Source organism: Phascolarctos cinereus, unplaced genomic scaffold, assembly GCF_003287225.1.
Source record: "Phascolarctos cinereus isolate Bilbo 61053 unplaced genomic scaffold, phaCin_HiC Scaffold_9;HRSCAF=440, whole genome shotgun sequence".
NCBI classification, from domain to species: Eukaryota; Metazoa; Chordata; class Mammalia; order Diprotodontia; family Phascolarctidae; genus Phascolarctos; species Phascolarctos cinereus.
This window is the reverse complement of record NW_027556402.1, coordinates 146,767,833-146,790,802: the sequence shown is the minus strand read 5'-3', so window position 1 is coordinate 146,790,802 and position 22,970 is coordinate 146,767,833. Positions and strand designations below refer to the sequence as shown.

The 22,970-nt window shown below is 38.8% G+C and overlaps 1 protein-coding gene across 4 annotated transcripts in view; it reads right to left on the bottom strand.

Moving 5' to 3' along the window:
• The window catches only part of LNX1 (ligand of numb-protein X 1), a 228,879-nt gene that overhangs the window by 2,059 nt on the left and 203,850 nt on the right, over positions 1-22,970 (bottom strand). For all 4 annotated transcript variants that reach the window (XM_020989954.2, XM_020989947.2, XM_020989971.2 and 1 more), the window contains 3 exons: positions 21,148-21,282; positions 12,811-12,988; positions 8,444-8,672 (listed from right to left, as the gene is read on the bottom strand). In XM_020989954.2, the coding sequence (XP_020845613.1) occupies positions 8,444-8,672; positions 12,811-12,988; positions 21,148-21,282 (542 nt within the window). The remainder of the gene's footprint in view (positions 1-8,443; positions 8,673-12,810; positions 12,989-21,147; positions 21,283-22,970) is intronic.

Here is a 22,970-nt window from a genome sequence, read left to right as displayed (position 1 = left end):
GATTAGTAATACCAGGGGTTCACTCAAAAGACAAACCATTTTAGCTTATTAATGAAGACCTTTATTATCTGGCTTTCTCTAATACAGTATCTCATAAGTTTTGTATGCCTAGGGAATTACAGAAAGCTAACAATGATAAACACCAATTAGTCTATGCTAGTAGGATGGCGACAGACAGCAATTAGCTATGTCAAGTATGTGTGGAATATGATTCTGGCTATTCTTATATTGTTAGGGATGATTTGTTAAGTAAGGCTTAAATAGTGCCTCGCTGACAAGTACTTAAATGTTAAATTGTTTCAAAACAATAACTTGTAAATGCTTCTCTGTATGTGTGTGCATGCACAAATATGGGATTCATTAAAACAGGTATAAAGATTAATATAAATCAAGATATAAACATATGAGAGAGAATAATTCATCTGCAAAATATAAATTGAGAAGGACTTCTCAACAAAAAGGATAAAGGAAGGACCAAGAATTTAAACTTAGTAATGCTTTGTGTTAAAATAGGAAATTGGGTAAGGAATGTCTCCATTTAATTCAGTAAATATTAATAACCTGCATTGTGTCAATCACTTAAATTAGAAAGAAATGATGACTCCCTCTCAATCCATTCTGTATACACTGTTGTATGCAGGTAAGTATATATACCAGGTAATTTGAGGAGTAATGATTGTGGTCACACCTAAAATGAGCCTCAAAGTAAGATAAATATTCTGAAAAGTAGAGCAGAAGGCATGCATTTCAGATGGTGGAGATAGTTAAAATAAGTCTTAAAGGGTAGGTGGTGGTTAGGTTGTGAAGAACTTTATATGTCAGTCTGAAGAGATATCTTGGAGGCAAAAAATAGCCACTGAAGGTTTTTAAGCAGGGTCAGATATTTTCCTTAGAAGATTAATTTGGCAGGTGTGTGGAAGATCAATTAGGGAAGACATTGTAAGCAGGGATATGAACTAAGAGTTTTATTGATTAGTATAGGTAAGAGATAAAGACCTGAACCTGAGAATCACATAAATGGAGGAGAGGATGGATACATAGATGAGAAGTTATGAAGATGCAATCAACAAGATTGAAATGGCCATGAGGGAGAAAGGAATCAAGGATGACTAAAGTTGAAAAAACCTGGCTGACTGGAAAAATGGTGTTGCTCAATGGAAATAAGGAACTTTGGAGGGAGATTAGTGATGAGGGCAAGAGATAGGGTTTTTGGGTTTTTCTCCATTTTGGGCATGTTGGGTAGTTGGTAATAAGAAACAGGAATTCAGAAAAGAGATTAGGGCTGGATATTAGAATATGAAGTCATCCACATGGAAATTCTACAAGGATCCAAAAGACTTGATCACCAAGAGAGAAAAAAGATGATTCGGATCATTCAGACATAGAGTAGAACCATACCTAATAGATGAGATCAGCCAGAGAAGGTATGGGCAGACAGGTAGGAAAATCACCAGAGAGCTTAAAACTTTAATGGGATAAAGAGTTTGACCATCACAATCACCATAGAGGTGAAGTAGGTGAGAGCTAGGAAAAGGCCATGCTTTAGCACTAAAGGTGACTGATAGTGGAGAGAACAATTTCAGGCAAGTGGTGGGATTGGAATTCAGATGGAAATTGACTGAAAAGGGAATCAATAGTGAGAAAGTTAGGAAGTACTTTTCCTGGGAGTTAGGTTGTCAAAAGGAGGAGGAAATAGGATTGGGGAACCATTTTCCAGTCTCTCACTCCTCCCATTCTATATATATTCAGGATTATGTCTCTACAAAGCATTTCCCACCATCTCCATCCTTTATCCACCAGACCACTTCTCCTAGTGCAGGCCCTCATCACTTCTGAACTCAACTGGTGAAATGGCCTTCTAATTGTTCTCTTTGATTCAAGTCTTTTCCCCTCTCCAATGAATCCTCCACACAGCTGCCAAAGTCATCTTTCTAAGGCACAGATCTTCATTTCCTAGGGTATAAGGTAGCTTGAGGGTATAGCAGGGTCAAGTGAAGGTTTTTGAAGGATGGAGGAGACATTTTATCTTAATACCCACTGACTTCTGGATCAACATGTTCCTATTAATAGACTAAACACAGAAATTGTTACTCTTATGAAATTATACATATTGGCAATTAATCATATTGTGCTAAAAATGCCTACAGATGCCATCTTATCAGTGTAGAAAGTGTGTTTGAATAAAATTTAAAATACTGATAAGGTTTGTATATTAATTACCACTACTGTTCATTGCTTTTGCAATTCAATCTCTTCTCTAAATATTTCTAACTCAGATAAAATGAGATTTGAAATAAAAACCTTTTGATTACTCAGATTTTAAACTTTTAAGTCTAGTGTTTAAATTAGTTAATTATACATCCAGGTTTTCAGGTTTATTTTTTAATACATGTAATCATTTAGGACATGGCCAGTTTTGTTGTTTTTTTAAAAAATACATATATAGTCACTCAGCAAAAACAGGGTAGCTTAAAAGCATGAATTTCAATAAACAAGAATCCATATCCTATTTTTGATGTAAAATAATATTCTTTTGCTTTATTTCACAGCAGGACTTTATGGTAGTAGTAGATTCATCCCAGAGGAACTACAAATATTCACCTGCTGCTAGGATGTTAGATACCATGTTTACACAACAGTTCACTGGCTGCTAATGCTAAAAACAGACAATTTAAGGCTTTTCTCCAGAAACCAAAGAATATTACTTTCCCATCTGAGTGGTTGAACACCAAATTACTTTGGGGGAGGAGTTGGAGAATTTGGTAAATACTTAAAACCGAGGTCATGGTCAACTGTCAGTCTTAGCTAACAGTGTTAATGTATTAATTATTTTTTTAAAATTGGTTGGTATATAAACTAGTATTTCAGTATTTACTTTCATAATAATAGTTTTGTCATTTAGCATCTCCCAAGTCCTATGCCATTTTTGGCATTTGCCAAATACTTGGTTTAATATGGATAGTGGCTGAAAGTACAAGTACAGAAAAAAAAAAATTTTTTTAATCTTTTTCCTAGGGGCAGCTAGATGGCGCAGTGGATAGAGCACCCACCCTTGAAGTCAGGAGGACCTGAGTTCAAATCTGGACTCAGACTCATAATACTTCCTAGCTGTGTGACTCTGGGCAAGTCACTTAACCCCAACTGCCTCACTAAAAAAAAAAAAAAAAAAAGAAAAATCTTTTTCTTTTTCTTTTTTTTTTTTTTTTTGCTGCCTACCATATGCCAGAAATACAAGTCTTGTAAAAGAGTTCCTAGGTAGAGAATGCCATTCTGTATCTCATATTAAGTCATAAAGGTAAGTTTAATTTTCACTTAATCATAACATCATAGATCTTTAGCTAGAAGAAAATGGAATCTGAGATTTAGAGCTGGAAGAGACCTCAGGGGAACCCTTTCATTTTACAAATGAAGAAACTGAAGCACAGAGCTAAGTGACTTGGCCAAGGTCACATAGATAGTAAATCTTCAGAGGTGGGATTTGAAACTTTGCAAACTTTAAAGCAATATGTAAATGTCAACTACTGTTATTTTGAAAAGATAACAATAACCAATTAACTATGCTGGCTAATCAGACTAATCAAAACTAAATTTTTTTTCCTGAATATTTTCACTGGTGTTAGGTATAAGTCTAGCATTTGAAGTAATGTTTTCATGTCTCAACAATTAAATTTACTGACTTGATCTTAATCCTCATATACAAACTACTCTTCTTTAAATATTTAGACCAAGATTGCAATCTGGAGATTTTTAAAAGAAGGGGCCATCTAGAATCATCTACAGCAATTCTTTTAAGTAGGTCAGTGCTGTGATCTGCAAAAATACATTATTAATGAAGAGCCTATCTGTTAATTTTATAGTTTTCATTTTCCCACTAACTTACATGTTTTCATTTCTGGGGTACAGTCTTAAAATTTATATATTGCCATCAACTGAACCTGGCAGTGAGTTCAAGAGTTCCCTAATACACTTAGTTATCTTGAAATTTAATTCTCTGTTGTAAACCAGTAAAAAGTTCAGCAAAACTAGTAGATGACTGTGATACAGAGGGTTATGAAGCCACTAAAGGATGGATGGACAAAAAGAAAAATGTCAAATCTTTCTCCTGCATTGATCATTTTTCTTTAGTATGTGTGTATATGTACACACATATATATTTATGTGTATATATTAGTACAACTAGTACTGAATTATTACTCTTAAAATATAGAGACCTGGTACATTTGTTTTAATTAAGGATGTGAAAAAATAAGAATATGGCAGATTTTCTCTACTTGGAAGAAACTTAAGCAAGAATGTTGTTATGGTAATCTAGAAGGGAGGATCAGGGATTTAAGTGATCTGGACATAAGAGAAAAGTCTGGGAAAAGATCTTTGATTCATACAATTTAAGAGATAGTATCCACAGCCCACAGAGCTTCTTAACTACCTAAACAAAAAGGAAAATGTTTGCAGGCTGAAATCTACCCTTAAAACATCTTTAATGCAGGGACTAATTCATGTCTCTCTGTATAACACAAACTCTAATTTAGAGACTGATCATTTAAAACTGCAAAAAAAGAGACCAATTACCTCATCAAAACTCCTTGTTTTGCAGATTAGAAAACAGTTTCAGGAAACTTAAGTGCTTTTTTCAAATCACCTTGTTAGTAAGCATTAGAGTTAGTCACAGAATCCAGGTTTTAAAATCTAGTAGCACTGGAAAATCTGAGGATACCCAATTCAGGCAAGGATGATAGAAACAAATTAAAATTTTGTTCTGTGGCTGGTAAAAATACCACCCAAGTATAGCATGAGATCATGGATTTAGAATTGGAAGGGACCCAAGAGGTCATATAGCCCAACTCCTTCAGTTTACAGATGAGGAAAGACATCTAAAAATGTTGTTTTCCCAAATTCCCACAGCTATGAAATAGAGTGAGGATTTGAACCCAGGCCCTTAAAATCCATGTCTCTTTCCACTGGACCTCCCAGAAGACAGACTAATCTTTGCCACAAATAATGCGATCTCCTGGAATGATAGTTTTTCATGGTGTCTTAGGTATAGAGCTCGGAAAAAGTAGAGAAATGTCACTAAATTTGCCACGAGCTTGATGCCTGGTAATGGGCCACATGGGGTGGGAATGTGGTGACAGTGATCACACAAGTATCATGGTACCAAAGGGACCAAAGACATGAAAAATAAAAGTGCCTAGTGGTTGATTTTTACTAATGGGCAGGATTTTTGCCTAAGTGAGAATCTTCTCTACAACTCCCACTTTTCTTTGTGGTGTGTAACTATATTAATCTTTATGAATTCTTCATGAAAAGAATACCGACATTGCACAGGCAGAGGCTGACGTTAGATACGCCCTACTGTGCCATATCCTAGAGAAGATAAGACAGTTCAAACTGTGTTTTGTTTTGCTTTTTTAATTTAAGCATGGGTGGAGGAGTGAGTCGAGGGAAGGAGAGCTTTCTAAATGGCAGAAAGGTAAAAATGAACCTGGAATTTCGGAGCAACGTTTATTTTTCCCACTTTTTACAATCTGTGGGATAGCTTGGGCAAGTCACTTCTAATGTGTTTACTTTAATCATAATGGGGGAAGAGGGGAGTGTTTTTGTTTTTTTCCCAAAAAAACCTGTCTAAACACTAACTTGATAGTGCACATACTCAAAAAATAATGTGTCCAGAACGCTTGAAAATACCTGCAAATTCGTTTCAGTGAAATTTATAATTTGACATTTCCTAGGATATTTGGTTTGTTTCCAATGTATTAAATGGTCTGCTCCTTTGTGGTCCAAGTGGGAGCCCTGGTGGTTAGTCAAAGCAGCAGGAGCCAGGGTTTGAAGATCCTTTTCATCCTCTGAGAATTAGTGAGCCACCCTAAATAGCGTCATGTTGTTACATGGACTGGGACTAGAGACCGTAGCAGGTGCGCAGTAAAGAGAAAGACCACCCCTGATCTCCCAGCTCCTGGATCTCTCTCTCCTGGCGCAGAGTCCCCATTTAACTCAGAATGCAGTTTCCAAGTCACAAGCCTTGCTTTTCCCCGTGATAATTCCTTGTTCTCTTCTGTTCCTTACTATCATCTGAGATGTGAATGCAATTGTTCTTGCATTGTTAGCCAGAATCCTCTCTGACTCATGTCATTGAGTCACTCTTTGTTACTTAAAAACTCCTTACCGCAAAATGTTACTGTTCAGAGCATGCAAAGCATCTCAGTGCTGTGCTACAAATAAGGAAGATGTCTAAAACTGAGCGTACTAGGCTGCTAGCACCCATCGCACACCATGAACAATAACGTGTGAATTTGCCCAGATTCCACTCCCGGGATTTGCTCCTGGACAAAGGAGGACCCACATGAAGTTATGTAGAGTAGCTCAATTCACACTCTTAAAGTGCTCCATAACACCAAATCTATGATGAGTCCAAAATGGGAGGGATACCTAACTGAGTTCTTCTAGGAGTGTTAGGAAAGGTGTTTTTAAAGAAAAAAAAATCTTTTATAAGAAAACCTTTACCCAAAACACTTAAGAATTCCAGGATAGGAAAAGGTTAAATTCTTAGGAAAGAAGGGAAATAATTTAATGTGTATTAATGTGATACATGTCCTGATGAGAGAATTTGTTGAAGGACTTCCAGATGCTGAGTATGGACCCTCAAGAGCTAGCAGAATAAAGGTCATAAGTATTCACTGAGTCAGCTCCAATTAAATGGCATCTGATAACCTGTATGAGTGACATCTGAAGCTCATGTGCTGACGTCTAGCCTGGCATACAATCGAGCATTAAGAAGTGTGAGATACAGCTCTGTTTAGTGTCCATTTGAAGCCACTTTTACTCATTCTGCCCATTGCCTGAGCCTGAATGTAAGAGGATGGGCACCCACTGGATCAGCATACTAATGCCCCGGTCTTCAGGCACACTTGGGCCCTTTTTGTGTGAATTCAGTTGCAGCTGGGGATGTAATTACAATGACTTTCCTGTTTCTAGACCTGATGATATGTGGTGTAATTTTACTTCATTGGAGGCTAAGAAGGCTGGCTTGGTATGGCATTAGGGGAAATAGGCCTGGCTGATCATTATAAGAATCTGAAGAAAGACTTGATAATCCTGGATCTAAATGGAGGCAAGATTTCTTTTTAAAAATATTCTGCCCTGTTTGTGAATGCCTAGTGCTTTCACAGCGAAGGAGAATGTCTTTCGAAAAGGGTTGTAGAGTAGCCTGAAGCTCTCCCACTTCAGCAGTCAAGATAGGTGCCTAGAGACACCCCCTTGTAATGGGGCCAAACGTGTGATGAATTCACGTCTGCATCAAGGAAAGACTGGTTTTAGGAGTCCCCTGGGGACTCCATGCTAGCTGAAACAGCAAAAGTTAAGAACAAGAATGCTCAGCCTCCGAGTGAGAGGCAGAGTGTTCCAGGGAGGGAATTGGATCCTGGCACTGCCCAAGTGAGTGATACAGCAGTGAAGATGGACAATTTCCAAAGAATACCAAGGGAATTGAAAACCAGCGATTCCTTGGCCAGGAACCCTTCAGGACGCTCCCTCACTCTTCCCTTAGAGGGCACTCAGGAAAAGCTCATGTTTCTCTCCCACCAAAGAGAGAGGCTACATTGTCCCCTCAACCAAATGATAGCTAAAATGCAAAGAAGGATGAAGTGAAAATCTTGTCATTTGATTTCAGTGCCATGGAAGGAAGGGAAATTTATGTTTGCTATTTCTTATTTGTGATTGCATTTCAGTTTCCAAGTCAAGAAGACCTGAGTTCAAATCCTTCCTCTAATATACCGGGCTCTGTGACCTTCCCAAGTCAACATTGTACTAAACGTTCCCTAAGAGCCCTTCCATCTCTAAATTCTGTTATTATCAGAAACAAACCCCCAATTTCAACTTTTCTTGGCTTAATTTCCACAGGCAGATCTCCAGTTTGGTAGAGCTGCTCAGACACTTCTCCCTCGGGAATACGTGTGTGAGAAAATTAAATGTCTCACTCTGTAGGACTAATTACGTTTTGCCAAAATTACAATTCAACTGCTTCCTGGGTTTTGCAAATGAACTTTTCAGTCACACAGGGTGAAGAGAAGAAAAAGCCAAGCAATTCAGCTACGGCTGACTTATGGCAGATTCAGTATCACAGGACAGCTGCATGGGTTAAACTGGAGGGTGGGATGCATTAAAGTAGCCCTGAACAAGTTCTCAGATCTTCTCCATGTCCTCCTTCATTTTAAAGAACAGGTCACAGGCACAAGCCTTTTAACCACAAATTAATATCACCCCTTTCTGCATATTCAGACCCAAAGGGGAAGACAGAAGCAGTTAAAAAAAAAAAAGTCCCACAAGCAAACCTGGTTCCAATTAAGATATGAGTATAATGAATGAGCCCAAGGAATGGGAAAGTGCTGTCCAAGAAACATAAATCTTTGTCTGCACTCATCTACCAGGACGCCATTTGTACACTTACCGTGGCAATTCCAACCACATGACCCAGGCTGGTGACCATTCGCTGGGTTGTGCTGTGCTCTGGTTGGACTCCAGGGCCGGCCAGTTGCCGCCGTTCTCCAGGGACTCACATTCTCTCAGTTCCAGGGCTTTGAGCACCACAGACGAGGAGGTGTTTTTTAACAGGGCAACTGCTTCCCCACGGCTGGCCCCCGTCAGGTCAATCCCGTTTACATTCAGCAAAATGTCACCTAACAGCCAAAGATCATAAACTGTCTTTAAAGGGAGTGAAAAACAGTCGATTGTGTTTAACATGGGGGAAGGTGGGGGAGGGGAGTGGGATTTTGTAGCCTGTGTTTGGTTCATGCCTGGATCCACACCTCTTCAGAAAGAACAGATTTTAAACTTCACATAGGAATCTGGGTCGGTTTACACTGTTCACCCCCTTAAAGGCAGCAGTCATTTTGGGGACCTCACTTAAAAATTAGACCAATTGCCTTGGATCTACTTAAATTTTTTTTCCCCTCCGCTTTCTCTCTTATAGTCTCTCTCCTCTCAGTAGGGAGGGAAAAGCACAAGTTCAATTGACTGTCACAAAATCATCCAGAAACCTGCCTACTATTAGACAGAAAACCTAGAACTGTGGTTAATAACGGAGGATCACCTTGAGCCTGCGCAGAGATGAATAAATAAGTAACAGGGTCACCACAGGACGGCTTCTGTAGCATTAGATGGTTAATGTCCACACTAGCACATAGTAGGACCTTAAGAAAGGCTTCCTGTTTGATCCAGTTCAGGCGACCCCTCTAGCTTTCTCTCTCTTGGGCAGCTTGCCTCCCCTCCATTGTCAGGAATTTGCTGAGGATAAAGAAGATGATCTGACTGGTTTAGAGATCAGAAGGACTTTTAGAGGTCCTTTAGTCCAAGCCCCTCATTTTACAGGTGAGGAAATTGAGTCAGAGAAAGGTGAAATTACTTGCTCAAGGTCACCAGGCTAGGAGATGGCACAGAGAGTATCTGAACTCCAGTCCTTTGGCTCCCCCAAATCCAACATCATTTCTATCATATACTGCTTGGCCTCTCTTGCCTTCCTTGAGATTGAGCCCTGTCTGTTACAGAGAAACCCAAACAATATAGGAGGCGGGAGAAGGGAGAGAGACGCATCCGTGGGAGGCACAGCACCCGTGTCTTTGCTGAAGCACCAATGAGCAGCTGAGGCACCAGGAAAACACCTGTGCTGAGCAACTAATGAGCTAACTGATCGCTGGCTGAACTCCTGCTGCCCCTCAGGGGGAGCAGAGAGCTCATGTTCTCATCACGTGGGAGAGAAAGCTGAACCAACTGTGATACCCAAATGCAATGGGATCTTAGTGTGCCACATCAAACAAAGACCATGCACAGGAGAAGTTGCAGAGTCAGATAAGCAGACCCAAGGGAGCAATGTACACAAAGGCAAAAATGCATACCCTAAAACAACAGTAAAAGGCAACATCTGATTAATTTGTAATGGCCCATTTCAACCTCAGGCATTAGAGATCTGATGATGAATCCACTTTTCTCCTCTCATTAGAGGGGTGGAGAACGCCAGGTTAAGAATGTGGTGTGCATGGTCAGATGCAATCCTACTCAGTTAATTTTGCTTAACTGTTTTTCTTTAATGCCAGAGAGGGTTTAATGGAGGGGGGAGGGGGCAAGGTTTTAAATGACTAGTTAATATAAAAGCAAAAAGTGGCAATAAAACTTAAAAAAAATTTTGGAACCAGCCCTATGATTTCCTTTTTATAGGGACCTTCCAATGAAGAAACTCCTTTTGCTAATGCAGAGGGACTCCTTCTTGCTGATTATAGTCTTAGCCTGGGCCGTGAGTCACATAGCCAGAATGTGTCAGAGGTGGGGCAGGAACCCAGATCTTCTGGGTGACTGAGGCCTCCTCTCTGCCTGCTGTGCTACCCTGTCTTCCCCTATGTCCTTCTTCTTGAAAATGAAGGCCACCTCTCTGAAAATAAGTTCATGCTTTCAAGTCTTTACCTATCCACTTACATGGCAATGTTAAGTGACTAAATCCCTATCCCCTCTTCGCCAGTTCCGTCACATCTTTTCAAGCCAGCCTTGAAAAAGCTTCCTCAGCTTCCTATTTCATCATTTGAACTCAAAATCTAACTCTTCCCTACCTGCCCTTGGAATGAAGGGGAAATGCAATGAGAAGCACTGATTAATGGACAGAGGAATGACCCTGGAATTAGCAAAGTCTGAGTTCAAGTCCCACTTACACGTGTGACCCCAGTTGCAAATGACTTAACCTCTCAGAACTCAGGATAGCCCTCCAAGACTCCAACTTAAAGACAAGCTGACTCTGCAGTTAGTGGAAGAAACTTCCTACATGGGCAGTTCCTTCCACAGCTGAAATCCCACGTCCCTCCAAACCAAAAATAATAAAAGCAAAAAAAAAAACCATCCTGAACTTAATGGATCAAACTTAGAACTTTTGTCTCTGAGGGAATAGATGAAATTAATTTTACATAACTACTTAAAATAGTAGAAGCAGATAATAACCATGACCTGTCCTATCTGTCTCTAGAGTAAGGACAGATTATGGTAACAGAATACAGAAATTTTTACCAGGTCATTTCACCTACAAAAGATATAATACCTCACAGAGAGAAAAATCTTTACTTACTATATAGGAAACATATAATAAATGTCTGTGGAACATAATATTATAATTATTTCAAAGATTATCTTTCAGTCCCAAATCCTGTGAATCTGTCATTTGCATGATTAAATGACTATGGTCCCACGGAGTACTACAGTCAAGAAGTATTAGAACTTGAGCTCAGGACTTCCAGCTCCAAACTCAGTGCTCTTTCCTCTTATATCATACAGCCTTAATCAGTTAGGCAAACAATTATATTTCATTACTGGGGCATCTAGGAGGCACAGGGGATAAAGTGCTAGGAATTGGGTCAGGAAGACCTGAATTGAAAGCCAACCTCTGACACTTATTAGCTGTGTGACACCAGGCAAGTCACTTGATCTCTGTTTGCCTCAGTTTCCTAATCTGTAAAATGGTGATGATAATAATAGCACCCAGGATTGATGTGAGGATCAAAGGAGATAATTATAAAGTACTTAGCACAGTGCCTGGCACATAGTAAATGCTATATAAATGTTACTTACTATTGTTATTATTGTTTACAGCCATTTTTTTTACAGATATTTGGAGGGGTTTGGGGCTATTGTTATTATTGTTATTGAAAAACTGGGCATCTAGGTGACTCAGTAGATAGAGAAGTGAGTCTGGAGTCAGGAAGATTTCTTCGGATCCGGCCTCCAATACTTAATAACTATGTGGCCTTAGGTAAGTCACTTAATTTTTTTTTTGCCTCACTTTCCTCAACTTTAAAATAATAGCACCTACCTCCCAGGGTTGCTGTGAAGAATAAGTGAAATAATATTTGTAAAGTGATTAGCACAGTGTGCTTGGCACATAGTAGATACTATGTAAATGCTAGCTGCTGATTGGTTGTTGTGGTTGTCATTATTACTATTATTATTATCATTATCATTACTACTACTACTACTGCTAATGCTACTGCTACTATTACTACTGCTAATGCTACTGCTATTGCTACTACTATAAAATTTCCATTGATGACCAAACATGAAATTTAACCAAAACAACATGGTGTTAATTTTTATAGGCTCTGTTGATTCTTGAGTCTGTCATAAGGTTCTAGAAAGGGAGATTAGAACCTTGTAAGAGCAAAAGAATGGCATTCGTTGCCAACAACTTTGGGCAGGGAACACTTGGAGTCCTCACTCCAAGGTAGAAAGGGGAAACTAGTAACTTAGATCAACTGAATTAATATAGTGGTCAGAGCCATGAGAGTTTACACAAGCAAATAGCTCTTATCTTCCTATCAATTCTTATTGAAAGGCACCAAGGTATAGCAGAAACCTGATGCCCACTAGCTATGTAAGTCACTTAACATTTCTGATCCTCAGTCTCCTCATCTATAAAATGGCATAATTGATACTGGTGATACCTTTCTCTCAGGGATGTTTTGAAGATCAAATGAAATTGTCTTCTATAAGGCAGTAGTGTCCAACTTAAATAGAAATAGGGACCAATAATCCACAATAAGGATCCCTATGGGCTACATATTGACTTAGTTTTAAAATGTACTGTTATGTATATTTTTATTAATTTTGTTAAATATTTTCTAATTACATTTTAATTTGGTGCGTGCAAAAGGAAATGTCTGACACCTCTGCTGTAAAACACTATACAAATATTAGCTATTATAAAGTCTATGTGATCTAGATAATTGCCTAATCTTAAAGTAATAATGCCCTGACTTCTATTTCCTAGGTTCCTTTAGTTCTTACCTGTTTTTATTCGTCCATCTCTGTTTATGACTCCTCCCGGTTCAACACTGGTGACATAGATAGGCAAATCCCATTCTCTATGGGATGCTCCCCCAGCAACAGTCATGCCCAGCGATTCTGTGTAGTCTTTTCGGACATTTACCACCTTCTCATGACAGGTGACAGCATGGAGGATAGTCTATGAAGGATAAATGGTAAAAGCAAATAAAACAAGCATGGGTCACCTGTTTATAAGTATTACTACATTTTCTAATTCATCATTATTAAAATTGCCCCAACAGTGTGTCAGTGTAGTACTTGACACAGAAATGTAGTATGACATTAAGAGTACTGAACAGAGACCCAGCTCTGCCATTAAAGGCACTTGATTTTTCTCAGCCTCAGTTTCATCATCTGTAAAACGAGAATGGCTCAGAAGGTCTTTGGGAGACTGAAAGTATATAATGTATTTAGTGAGCTGAAATTGTGTTACATAAATTGTGTTATGTAAATTATGTTTCCTACGCTTATTAGGAAAGTAAAGGAAATAGACTAGATAATCTCTTTCTTAAAATCTTTTTCCAAATTCTTTCCCTTTATTCCGCCCTCCCTTCCATTGAGAAGCTAGCAATTTGATATAGGTTTTACATGTGTAGTCATGCAAAACGTATTTCCATGTTGGACTAGATAATCTCTAAAAGCCCTTCTAGCTTTATGAACCTAAGATGTATAATTCCCAGACCAGCAAACATCTAAGAATGACAATAGTCCTATTAAAATAATTAATGTATACTACTAGGTAATGAAATAAGCAATTATATTTAATAAGTAATATCCCTCTGTTTTAGGCTCCTTTCACCAAGGAGTGCTATTGTCTGTCTCATCAATCTTCACAAACCCCTTAAGTAGGAAGGGTTCTTCTAATCCTTGGAGTAACCAAGAAGAAACAAAAGAGGTGGATTGGTTTGTTTGTCTTTGTCAGGGACCTGCCTCCCACTTTAAAAATTTAAAGCTTCCCAGAATTATAGAGCGGAAGGACAATTCTTCTAATTATTTAGGCTGACTCACAGGAAAAATTTTTGCATTTGAAAAAAAGGACCAAAAAAAAAATGCTAGGAGGAACTGACCAGACTCCCTTTGGAAGAAGATCAGAACACAAAGTGAACCAAGAGTTATGAATTTCTCTGATGACTCATTTATCACTTAGAGTAAGTGAACCAACATTTAGAAAAGTTGTTACCCCTAGCAAATTGGAAGGTTGCTGTTTTAACCCAAATCCCCCCCCCATCAACACATTTTTATGAAGGCAGTCACCATGCCTAGCTTATTTAATGCAGATGGCTAGCTTCTTGATCTCTGCAAGAAAATTATTTGTTACAGATATTCTAACATCAACCCCATTATTCTTTCAGTTCTCAAAATAGATACATATAGATACCTACCATCCCAGATACCTGCCAGCAAAATTGGGTAAGATGACAATCTGGCTGACAGTAACTCAGATTGCAGGGTGGGAACAGTGAATTTGAGTCAGAAGACTTGGGCTCAAATCTAGGCTTTGCTACCTGCTACCTGTGTGATCATGTTAAGTCCTGAAACTCTCTGGGCTTCAGTCTCCTCATGGTTAAGGTGAGGAAGATGAACTAATTCAATTCACAACCATCTACTAGTCTAGCCTTCTAGACATCTCTTCCTGGAAGTTTCATTGGTATATCAAACTCATCATGTTCAAATCGAATTTACATTTCTCCCAAAGCCCCTAAGTTTCCTCCAAACTTCTTTATTTACATTAAGAGCACCACTATCCCTTCCAGTCACCCAGGCTTGCCACCTTGGAGTGCATCATCTTTGACCTTTCTTTCTCCTTCACACTCATCCCCAATTAGTTGTCAGTCTTGTTGAGTCTACTTCCACAAAATCTCTTGTCCCTCTTCTCTTCTCACCACTCACACAGCTATTACCCTGGCTTATGCCTTCACTAGCTCTCACCTGAGCAATGATAATACCTTCCTAACTGGTCACCCTGTCTCTAAACCATCTACCACACAACTGTCAAACTGATATTCCTAAAGCTCAAGTCAGACTATGTCTCTCCCCTCCTTAAGAAACACCAGTGGTTTCCCATTGCTCCTAGGATAAAATACAAACATTTTTTGTCAGGCTTGAAATGCCTCCACCCTATTTGTCCACACTTATTTCAGATTCATTCCTCTGTACTCAGAACTACATTCCACTCCATCTCACCTATTTGGTTCCCTACACATGACATCCCATCTCCTCCCACTTTGCCTTTGACAGGCTGTCCCCTGTATCTGGAATTCACTTTCTCTCCACCTCTGCCTTACATAATTCCTAGCTTCCTTCAAGGTTCAATGCAAGTATCACCTCACACAGGATAAAAAGGGCATAAGGCTACCTACAATGAGCTCTTCTTTAGAGGTAGAATACAAAGTAAACCATTTCCAAGGTACTATTTAATGCACTTTGATTACACTTTTCATTTAATTTTTATTTTTTTCTCCATTACATATAAACAAAATTTTTTTAACATTTTGATACAGTTTTCTAAATAAATGTCCTTTTGTAATCAACTTGGAGACGTTGGCAGTGAATATATTTCAGGTTTCTTTTTAGGTCAAAGAATGGTAAGTAGCCTCAACATTCAGCCCAGATCACCAAAGCTCGGTTCACAAGCATGTCTACAAGAAACAGTTACCTGGGGCGAGCTAAATGGTGCAACAGATAGAGCTCTGGCCTTGGAGTCAGGAGGAGCCTCAGACACGTAACACTTACTAGCTGTGTGACCTAGCAAGTCACTTAACCCTGATTGCCTCACCAAAAAATAGAAAAAGAAAAAAAGAAATAATTACATTTCTAACCCGGATGGTTAGTACCATACATGGAGCACAGTGGCCATTTAGAATGCCTGGGACAGAACTTTAATAAGCTCCAAAAAAGGACCAACATTTAGATACCAAAACTGATTAATAGGCTGCTCTTAGAAAAACCCAATGGGCTGTTATTTACCGTTGCCCATAGTGAGCTTTCAGAACAAAACACAAAACCAACAGTCTGGCTGACGCAAATGCAGCTCTGCCCAAGGCAAGAACGTATGGATTAGACCAACATTTTCCAAATTAATTTCTATTGTATACTTTGAGCCTTAAGATGTACGGCCAAAAATTCATCAGTGTTCATCAGGGGGAGCAGAAAGCCTCAAAACAGAGTGGGAATGGCAGAAAAATTTTTAAGTATATTAAAGGAAATGAAATATTTTTATACCAAACTTCCCATACCTAATATATATTTTTGATATATGTGTAACTTCTTATTTAACATTTTAGCAGAGAAAAATATTGTTAGTATTATTTTTCTTTTCTCTCAGAGCCCCTAAATTAGGTACTAGATTGATGGTCATAACCTCAGCTGGTCCTCTGTTGCTATTTGAGAATCCCAGTCTACCCTTATTCACTCCTTATCTTCTTCTCCATAGCAACTATTTCAAAATTTTCTCGGTCTCATCTCCACACCACAATAACTCTACTTCCCCCCACCAACATTTATACCAAATGATCTTGCCTCCTTCTTTACTGAGAGAGCTGAATCTATCAGACTATCAACTCTAAATTCCCTCCTGTCTCTACCCTTCAAAATTTCTCAGCATGATGACCCCATTCTATCCTCCTTCTTTTTGGTTGCAGAAGACGTATTGCTTACTTCTTGCTTACTTCTTACTAAGCATAGTTATCGATCCCATTCCCTCCCACCCCTATTGCTCCAGTAGTCATCCTCTCTCCCTCTTTTGCATCTTCAATCTCTCACCTTGCACCGACTAGGCTTACATCTTCCCACTCTTTAAAAAAAAAAAAAGCCTTTCCTGAATCTCTTCCTCCCATCCAGCTGCCATCCTGTCTCCTCCCCTTTCACTGCTAAACTTCTTGAAAAAGTTGTCGATAGTAGTTGTTTTCCTCAGTGTTCACTTTCTAGTCAACCCTTTGCAATATGCCACCTGCCTCCCTACCCCTCAGTTCAAACTAACCTAAGGTCACCAATGACCAAACCCGATGTTCTTCTCTCTAGACATCATAATCCTTGACCTCTTTAGCATTTGATACCATTGAGAAGTCCCGTCTACTAGATCCTTTCTTCTCTCTTAGTTTCAGAGACACCAAATGGTCCTGATTCTCCACCTACATCTCTAACTGTTCCTTCTACAACCATCTACTTCCTAATCTCTTGATAGACAGATTTCCTAAGGATCTATCCATAACCTTTTTTTCTCTCTACATTCTTTCCTTTGACAAACTCATTCTCTTCCATGGCTGCAACTCCCACCATTAGGTAAATAACTCCCACGTTATATCTTCAGCCCAGATCTTTCTTCTGAACTCTTGGACTCATATCTCTGATTGCCTATAGGACTTCTCTCCCTGGAAGTACCAACAATGATTCAAACTAAGCAAACAAGTAAAAAACGGGCCTTAATCTGTTTCTCCTTAAACCTAATCTTCCTTCTGATCTTACTATTTCTGTAGTACTTTATCTGCTCTCCCATACTAAAAACTTTGGAATTAACAAAATTTAGTTTCCAATTCCTGTTGCTTCTGTCTTCTTTCACTATTACCACCACAGTAGACATCCTCCTTGTTATTTGCATGACTCTCCAAACAGGTTTTCCTGACTCTACTTTCTCCCTTGGAAATAATCCAGCATTTTGTTTTGTAATAACTGCCTAGTAATTATAAAATAGTGTACATGATGAATTTCTGGTTTTACTGTTTGCAAGCAGTGTGGCATAATTATTATTTTATTTATTAATTAGGGATCAATGTAGATTATGCAAGGAAAACAGTGAAGACTATAATTTTTATTTTTATTGTGGATTATGCAAGGAAACAGTGAAGATTGTACAATACATTACTGCAGCCTATAAAAATATAGGACCTGCCAAACACCTATCAAGACATGACCTGGTAGCTAGTATCATACATCAGAAGCTCACTATCTTTCACGGACAGGCAGATGACAAATCCCCATACTACAAATACAGATCTGGAAACTAAATAAAAAAACCTGTACTAAAACCAAATCTAAATCACAGATTGAAATGTTGTCCACAATCCACCAGAAACAATATAGATTCATTAAAAATTAAGAATAATGAGGGGCAGCTAGGTGGTGCAGTGGATAGAGCTCCAGCATTGGAGTCAGGAGGACCTCAGTTCAAATACAGCCTCGGACACTTGATACGTAATAGCTGTGTGACCCTGGGCAAGTCACTTAACCCCCACTGTCTCACCAAAAAGAAAAAAAAGAGAAAGAAAACTGAAAATTAAGAATAATGGTTTGAATAGAAATCACCATCCCAAATATTCGTAATTTCCAAATTACATGAAACAAAAAGCCTTCAAAACATGGCTGGGGAATCAGAGGAGGTACATATCATTCCCACTGTACCAGTAAGCCTCAGAGGATAAACACATCCTAATCCATTTTTTCAGCTAAAAAAAAAAAAGCATTGCTCTTTGCATGGTGGCAAAGAATTGGAAATTGAGAGGGTGCCCATCAGTTGGGAAATGGCTGAACAAGTTGTGATATGTGAATGTGATGGAATGCTACTGTGCTGTAAGAAATGATGAAAAGGATAGTTTCAGAAAAGCCTGAGAAGATTTGTGTCAATTGATGCAAAATGAAGCAAGCAGAATGAGTAGAACAATCTACACAGTAACAGCAATATTGTAAAGTTAATCAACTTTGAAAGACTTGGTAAGTCTGATCAATACAATGACCCACCGCACTTCCAAAAGTTTCATGATGAAACATGCTATCCACCTCCAGATAGAGAACTGATTGACTCAAAGCACAGACTGAACTATATTTTTTTCTTCATTCTTTCTTTTTCTGGTTTTTTTTTCCTTGGGGGAGGGAACATAGCTAATGTAAAAATTTGTTTTGTAAGACAATAAATACTTGTAATAGGTTTTGTTTTTCTTGACTTGTCATTAATTGAGGAAGGGGGTATAAGCAGAGAGAATTTGGAACTAAAAGAAATAAAATAAAAAACTCTGTACTTAAAAAGATACTTTTTAAAAATTATTTTGTCTATTTATGCAAAAATACATAGAACATTGACTATAAAGGAATAATACTGGGATAGTGACATGTCCCAGGACTATGTCTATCTGACCTCCACTGAAAAAGATAACAATTATAATAGCTTACATTTGGATAGTACCTCAAGGTCTGTGAAGACCTTAACATATAATAATCTCTTTTGATTATCAGAGTCAAGAGAGAACCTGGAGCAAATTCCACCTTTGAGGCTTACTAGTTATGTGACTTTAACAAGTCACTCAATTTTTCCTGAGTTGTCAGTTTCCTGGCCTGTAAAAGGGAATAATAATACCTGTGGTACCTACTTCGCAGGGTTGCTATGAGGATCAAATAAGACAATATATAGTGTCCCAAAAGTCTTAGTACAGTTTTAAGCTACTGAAGCTGTTTAGAACTCTTTAGCTGGCAGTGTCTCTGTCTCTGTTTCTTTCTCCTTCCCTCTACCTGTTGCTCTCTCTCTTACCCTCTTCCCTATCAGGGTTTTGTGACTTTTCAAGAGACCAGTGAACTGTCCTTTTATTTTTGCTTGGCCTTTTTTAGTATTTTTCAGCCCCTGAAGGTGGTACATTTCAGAGGTGGATTTAGACACAAACAGAAAATCAAAGCATGGAGGGAGCTGAAAAGGTGAGTGATCAAAGAGTCAGATACTTCTTAGTTCCCTTCTGAATATAATTTTCTATGTTTTGCCAAGGAGTGAACTGCATTTGTGATTGTTCAGGGAATTACCCCCCTAGGGAAAATGAGAGGTTAAATGAATGACCCAGGGACACAAAACCATATGTATCAGAAGCAGAGCTTGAACCTAAGTCTAACTCAAAAACCAGCTTTCTATCTGCTATAGCAGGCTGTCTCTCTTCTGTACCTTCATCCATCCATCCATCCATAGACACAAAGATAGATACACACACACACACACACACACACAAAACTTCCATCACCGAAGCTTGTTGAAACCTCACTTTCCCTTGAAGACAGCACATCTCTTTGCACCCTCAACAAGTCTGTTTTCTGTCTCACTCCCACTCACATCCACAGCCAAGCAGTCACTGGCATCTTCCTTGCTCCTCACTACCTCTTTCAAACCTTCCCTCTACCACTATCACACAGCTATCACCTCTCTTCCTTTCAAATTCTCTCTCTTATTTCCAGATCCCTCTTTCTCTCATTTGTGGACCTTGCAGTCACTCTTCCTCCTCTCTGTCTCTTTGATACCCGGCTCACAGTCCCCTCCTCTGTCTCAATCCCTGGCCCTTTCCAGCACTCTTGCCTTCCAATTCCTCAGCCTCCATGACCTCTCTCTGTCATCTGCCTCGACCTTTCAGGCAGGTAGTCAGGCAACAAGCACTTATTGAAAGCTTACAATGTGCCAGGGACTGTGCAGAGAAGCAGTCATATCTTAGACTCTCCCCTACAATCTTCTCTCCCCAACTCAACTGAATTTTCCCCAAGGGGAAAAATTCCTACTTATGGCTCTGATTTCACTGAGCTCTACTTTGTCACCAGAGGAAGTTCTAATGAGGAGATGGGGGAGGGAGGTGGTTAGTGGAATCAATAGGAAATGACAGTGATATAAAATAGTCACAGACCAAAATACAAGCTGTACCTACTGATTCACCCCAACTCATTCCCTTAAGAAACAAAGAACAAACATCATGAATGTCATCATTATGATAATCTTCAGCCAGACAGAGAATTTCCAAAACCCAAGTCTGGTCAAACTTCTTGCTTTATTCTAGAATCATTATTTTATTTTTTTTTAAATCAGTCTAAAAGAATTTTTATCACAACTAATGGGAAAATATGCTTAATATGAATGTATAGGTAGAGCCTATATCAGATTGCACACCATCTTGGGGGAGGGAGGGAAATTTAAAACTCAAAATCTTATGGAGGTGAACGTTGAAAACTAAAAATAAATTTTTCAATTAAAAAAAAGAAAAAGAAATCAATCTAAAAGAATTTTTACTAGGGAACTTGTCTGATGGGAAAGAAGGTTTGTCTAGACTCGGTTTCATTTTCATCACTCAACTTCCTCTTTTCCTACCCTGGACATAAGAGACTGTATAAAGAAACGTGGGTTTTTGTTTTTTTGGTGTTTTTTACATTTATAAATTAAAGCCAGCAGTGCCCTTCCTGGAGATGCCGTCCAGAGGTGATACCTAGAGATTTTAAAATGTTAAGGCAGCAAAACAGCCCCTCTTTCTGTAGCATAAACAGCTAGGGAGGCTCAGTCCTTGGACTCACCTTGTGAACATTCCTCCTCTCACTGCGGCGCAAGGGTGGGCTGCCATTGACGTTCCAGACTCCCTCCTGCAAGATATCAGGACCCTGCTGTCGAGTCTGCCTGGACACAACGAAGTGAACTCGTCTTTCGCTGGCCTGTGTGATGAGACACAAACGTAAATCCTGGCTATTAGCTTAAATAAATCCTATACCAGAGGACGGATTACAGGATTACAGAATATTAGCATTGGAAGGGACTTTGGAGATCATCTTCGCCCCACTCCTTGATTTCACAGAGGAAGAAACTGAGACCCAGAGAGTTTAAGTGAGTTTTGCCTAAGGTCCCACAACTACTTAGTGGCAAAATCAGAGCTAGAATCTTGTTTTCAACTGCCAACCAGGGCTCTTTCTTCTATAGGATGGCTCACTCCAATAAAAATGATGTTTGAGACTCTATTCTTAAACAGGGTCATCTAAAAAATGTTAATGTTATCAACATCAACAAATGCAATGTTTTTGCCTTTGTTTCAAAGAGCACAGAGTACTTTAATAAGTAGTCACATTTTCACTCACTGCCTTAGATAGCAATGTTTCAGAGCATCCTACTGGGTGTTATGTACTGTAATATCTACTGAGAAAAAATTCTTAAAAAAGAAGACCGGGACAGGTAGGTGGCGCAGTGTATAGAGCACCAGCCCTGGAGTCAGGAGGACCTGAGTTCAAATGCGCCTCAGACATATAACACTTACTAGCTGTGTGACCCTGGACAAGTCATTTACACCATTGCCTAGCCAAAAAAAAAGGAAGATGAAGAAAGAATGTAGAGAGATAAGGATGTGAAAGAGGAAAAATGAGAGATTTTCTAGTTCTATTCCTAAAAAAATTTAAATTTCTAAATTTCTAGTAGGGAAGTAAAAATAAGCACACCTGGAAAATTCAAATAAGCACTCCAAAGTGATAATAATAATAATAACTGACACATATAGCACTTGAAGGTTTACAAGGAATATTATACACACACACACACACACACACACACATATAAACTAATTTGAGCCTCACATCAGGCTCACATCAACCCTATGGGACAGAGTACTTCATGTATTATTATCCTGATTATATATATGAGGAAGAAGAAGTTAATGGAAATTTTAACTGGCTCATGTCACACAGCTAATAACTATTACAAGTTGAATTTGAACCTGGGGCTTCCCAACTCCAACTGCAGAACTCTATCTACTATGATACGCAAAAGCCTATAAACAATCTAAAGGTACACAGTGAAAACTTCGGAGCAATCATTTCTGAGAGGATGTAAAATGTTAGGATCAGGGCCCACACACACACACAAAATTTTTGCATTTTTAATAAGATGCTGATCTTATACTTTATAAACCACTATTAACAGCTAACATTTGTATAGTACTTTAAGGTTTGCCAAGTGCTTTATAAGTTCTATTTTTTTGGGGGGTCTTCCCAACAATCCCGGGAAGCAGGTGCTATTATTATCTCCATGAGGGAAACTGAGGCAAAAAAAGGTTAAATGACTTGCCCAGGGCCATTCAGGTAGTATCTCTGGGGCAATGTTTTAACATGTCTTCTGACTCCAGGTACAGCATCCCATCTACCATGCAACCTACATTATCTCATTTGATTCTCACAATAACACCTAGAAATAGGTCAGACAAGTAGGATTATCCCCATTTTATAGGTATCAAAAGAGATTAAACTGGCTGAGTTTACTGAGCTAATTAGTGACAGACTTCACATTAGAATCCACATCTCTTGGATTTTTCTGGTACAATACATTTGGTCTACTAAAGTTAGAGAAAAAAACCAAACAA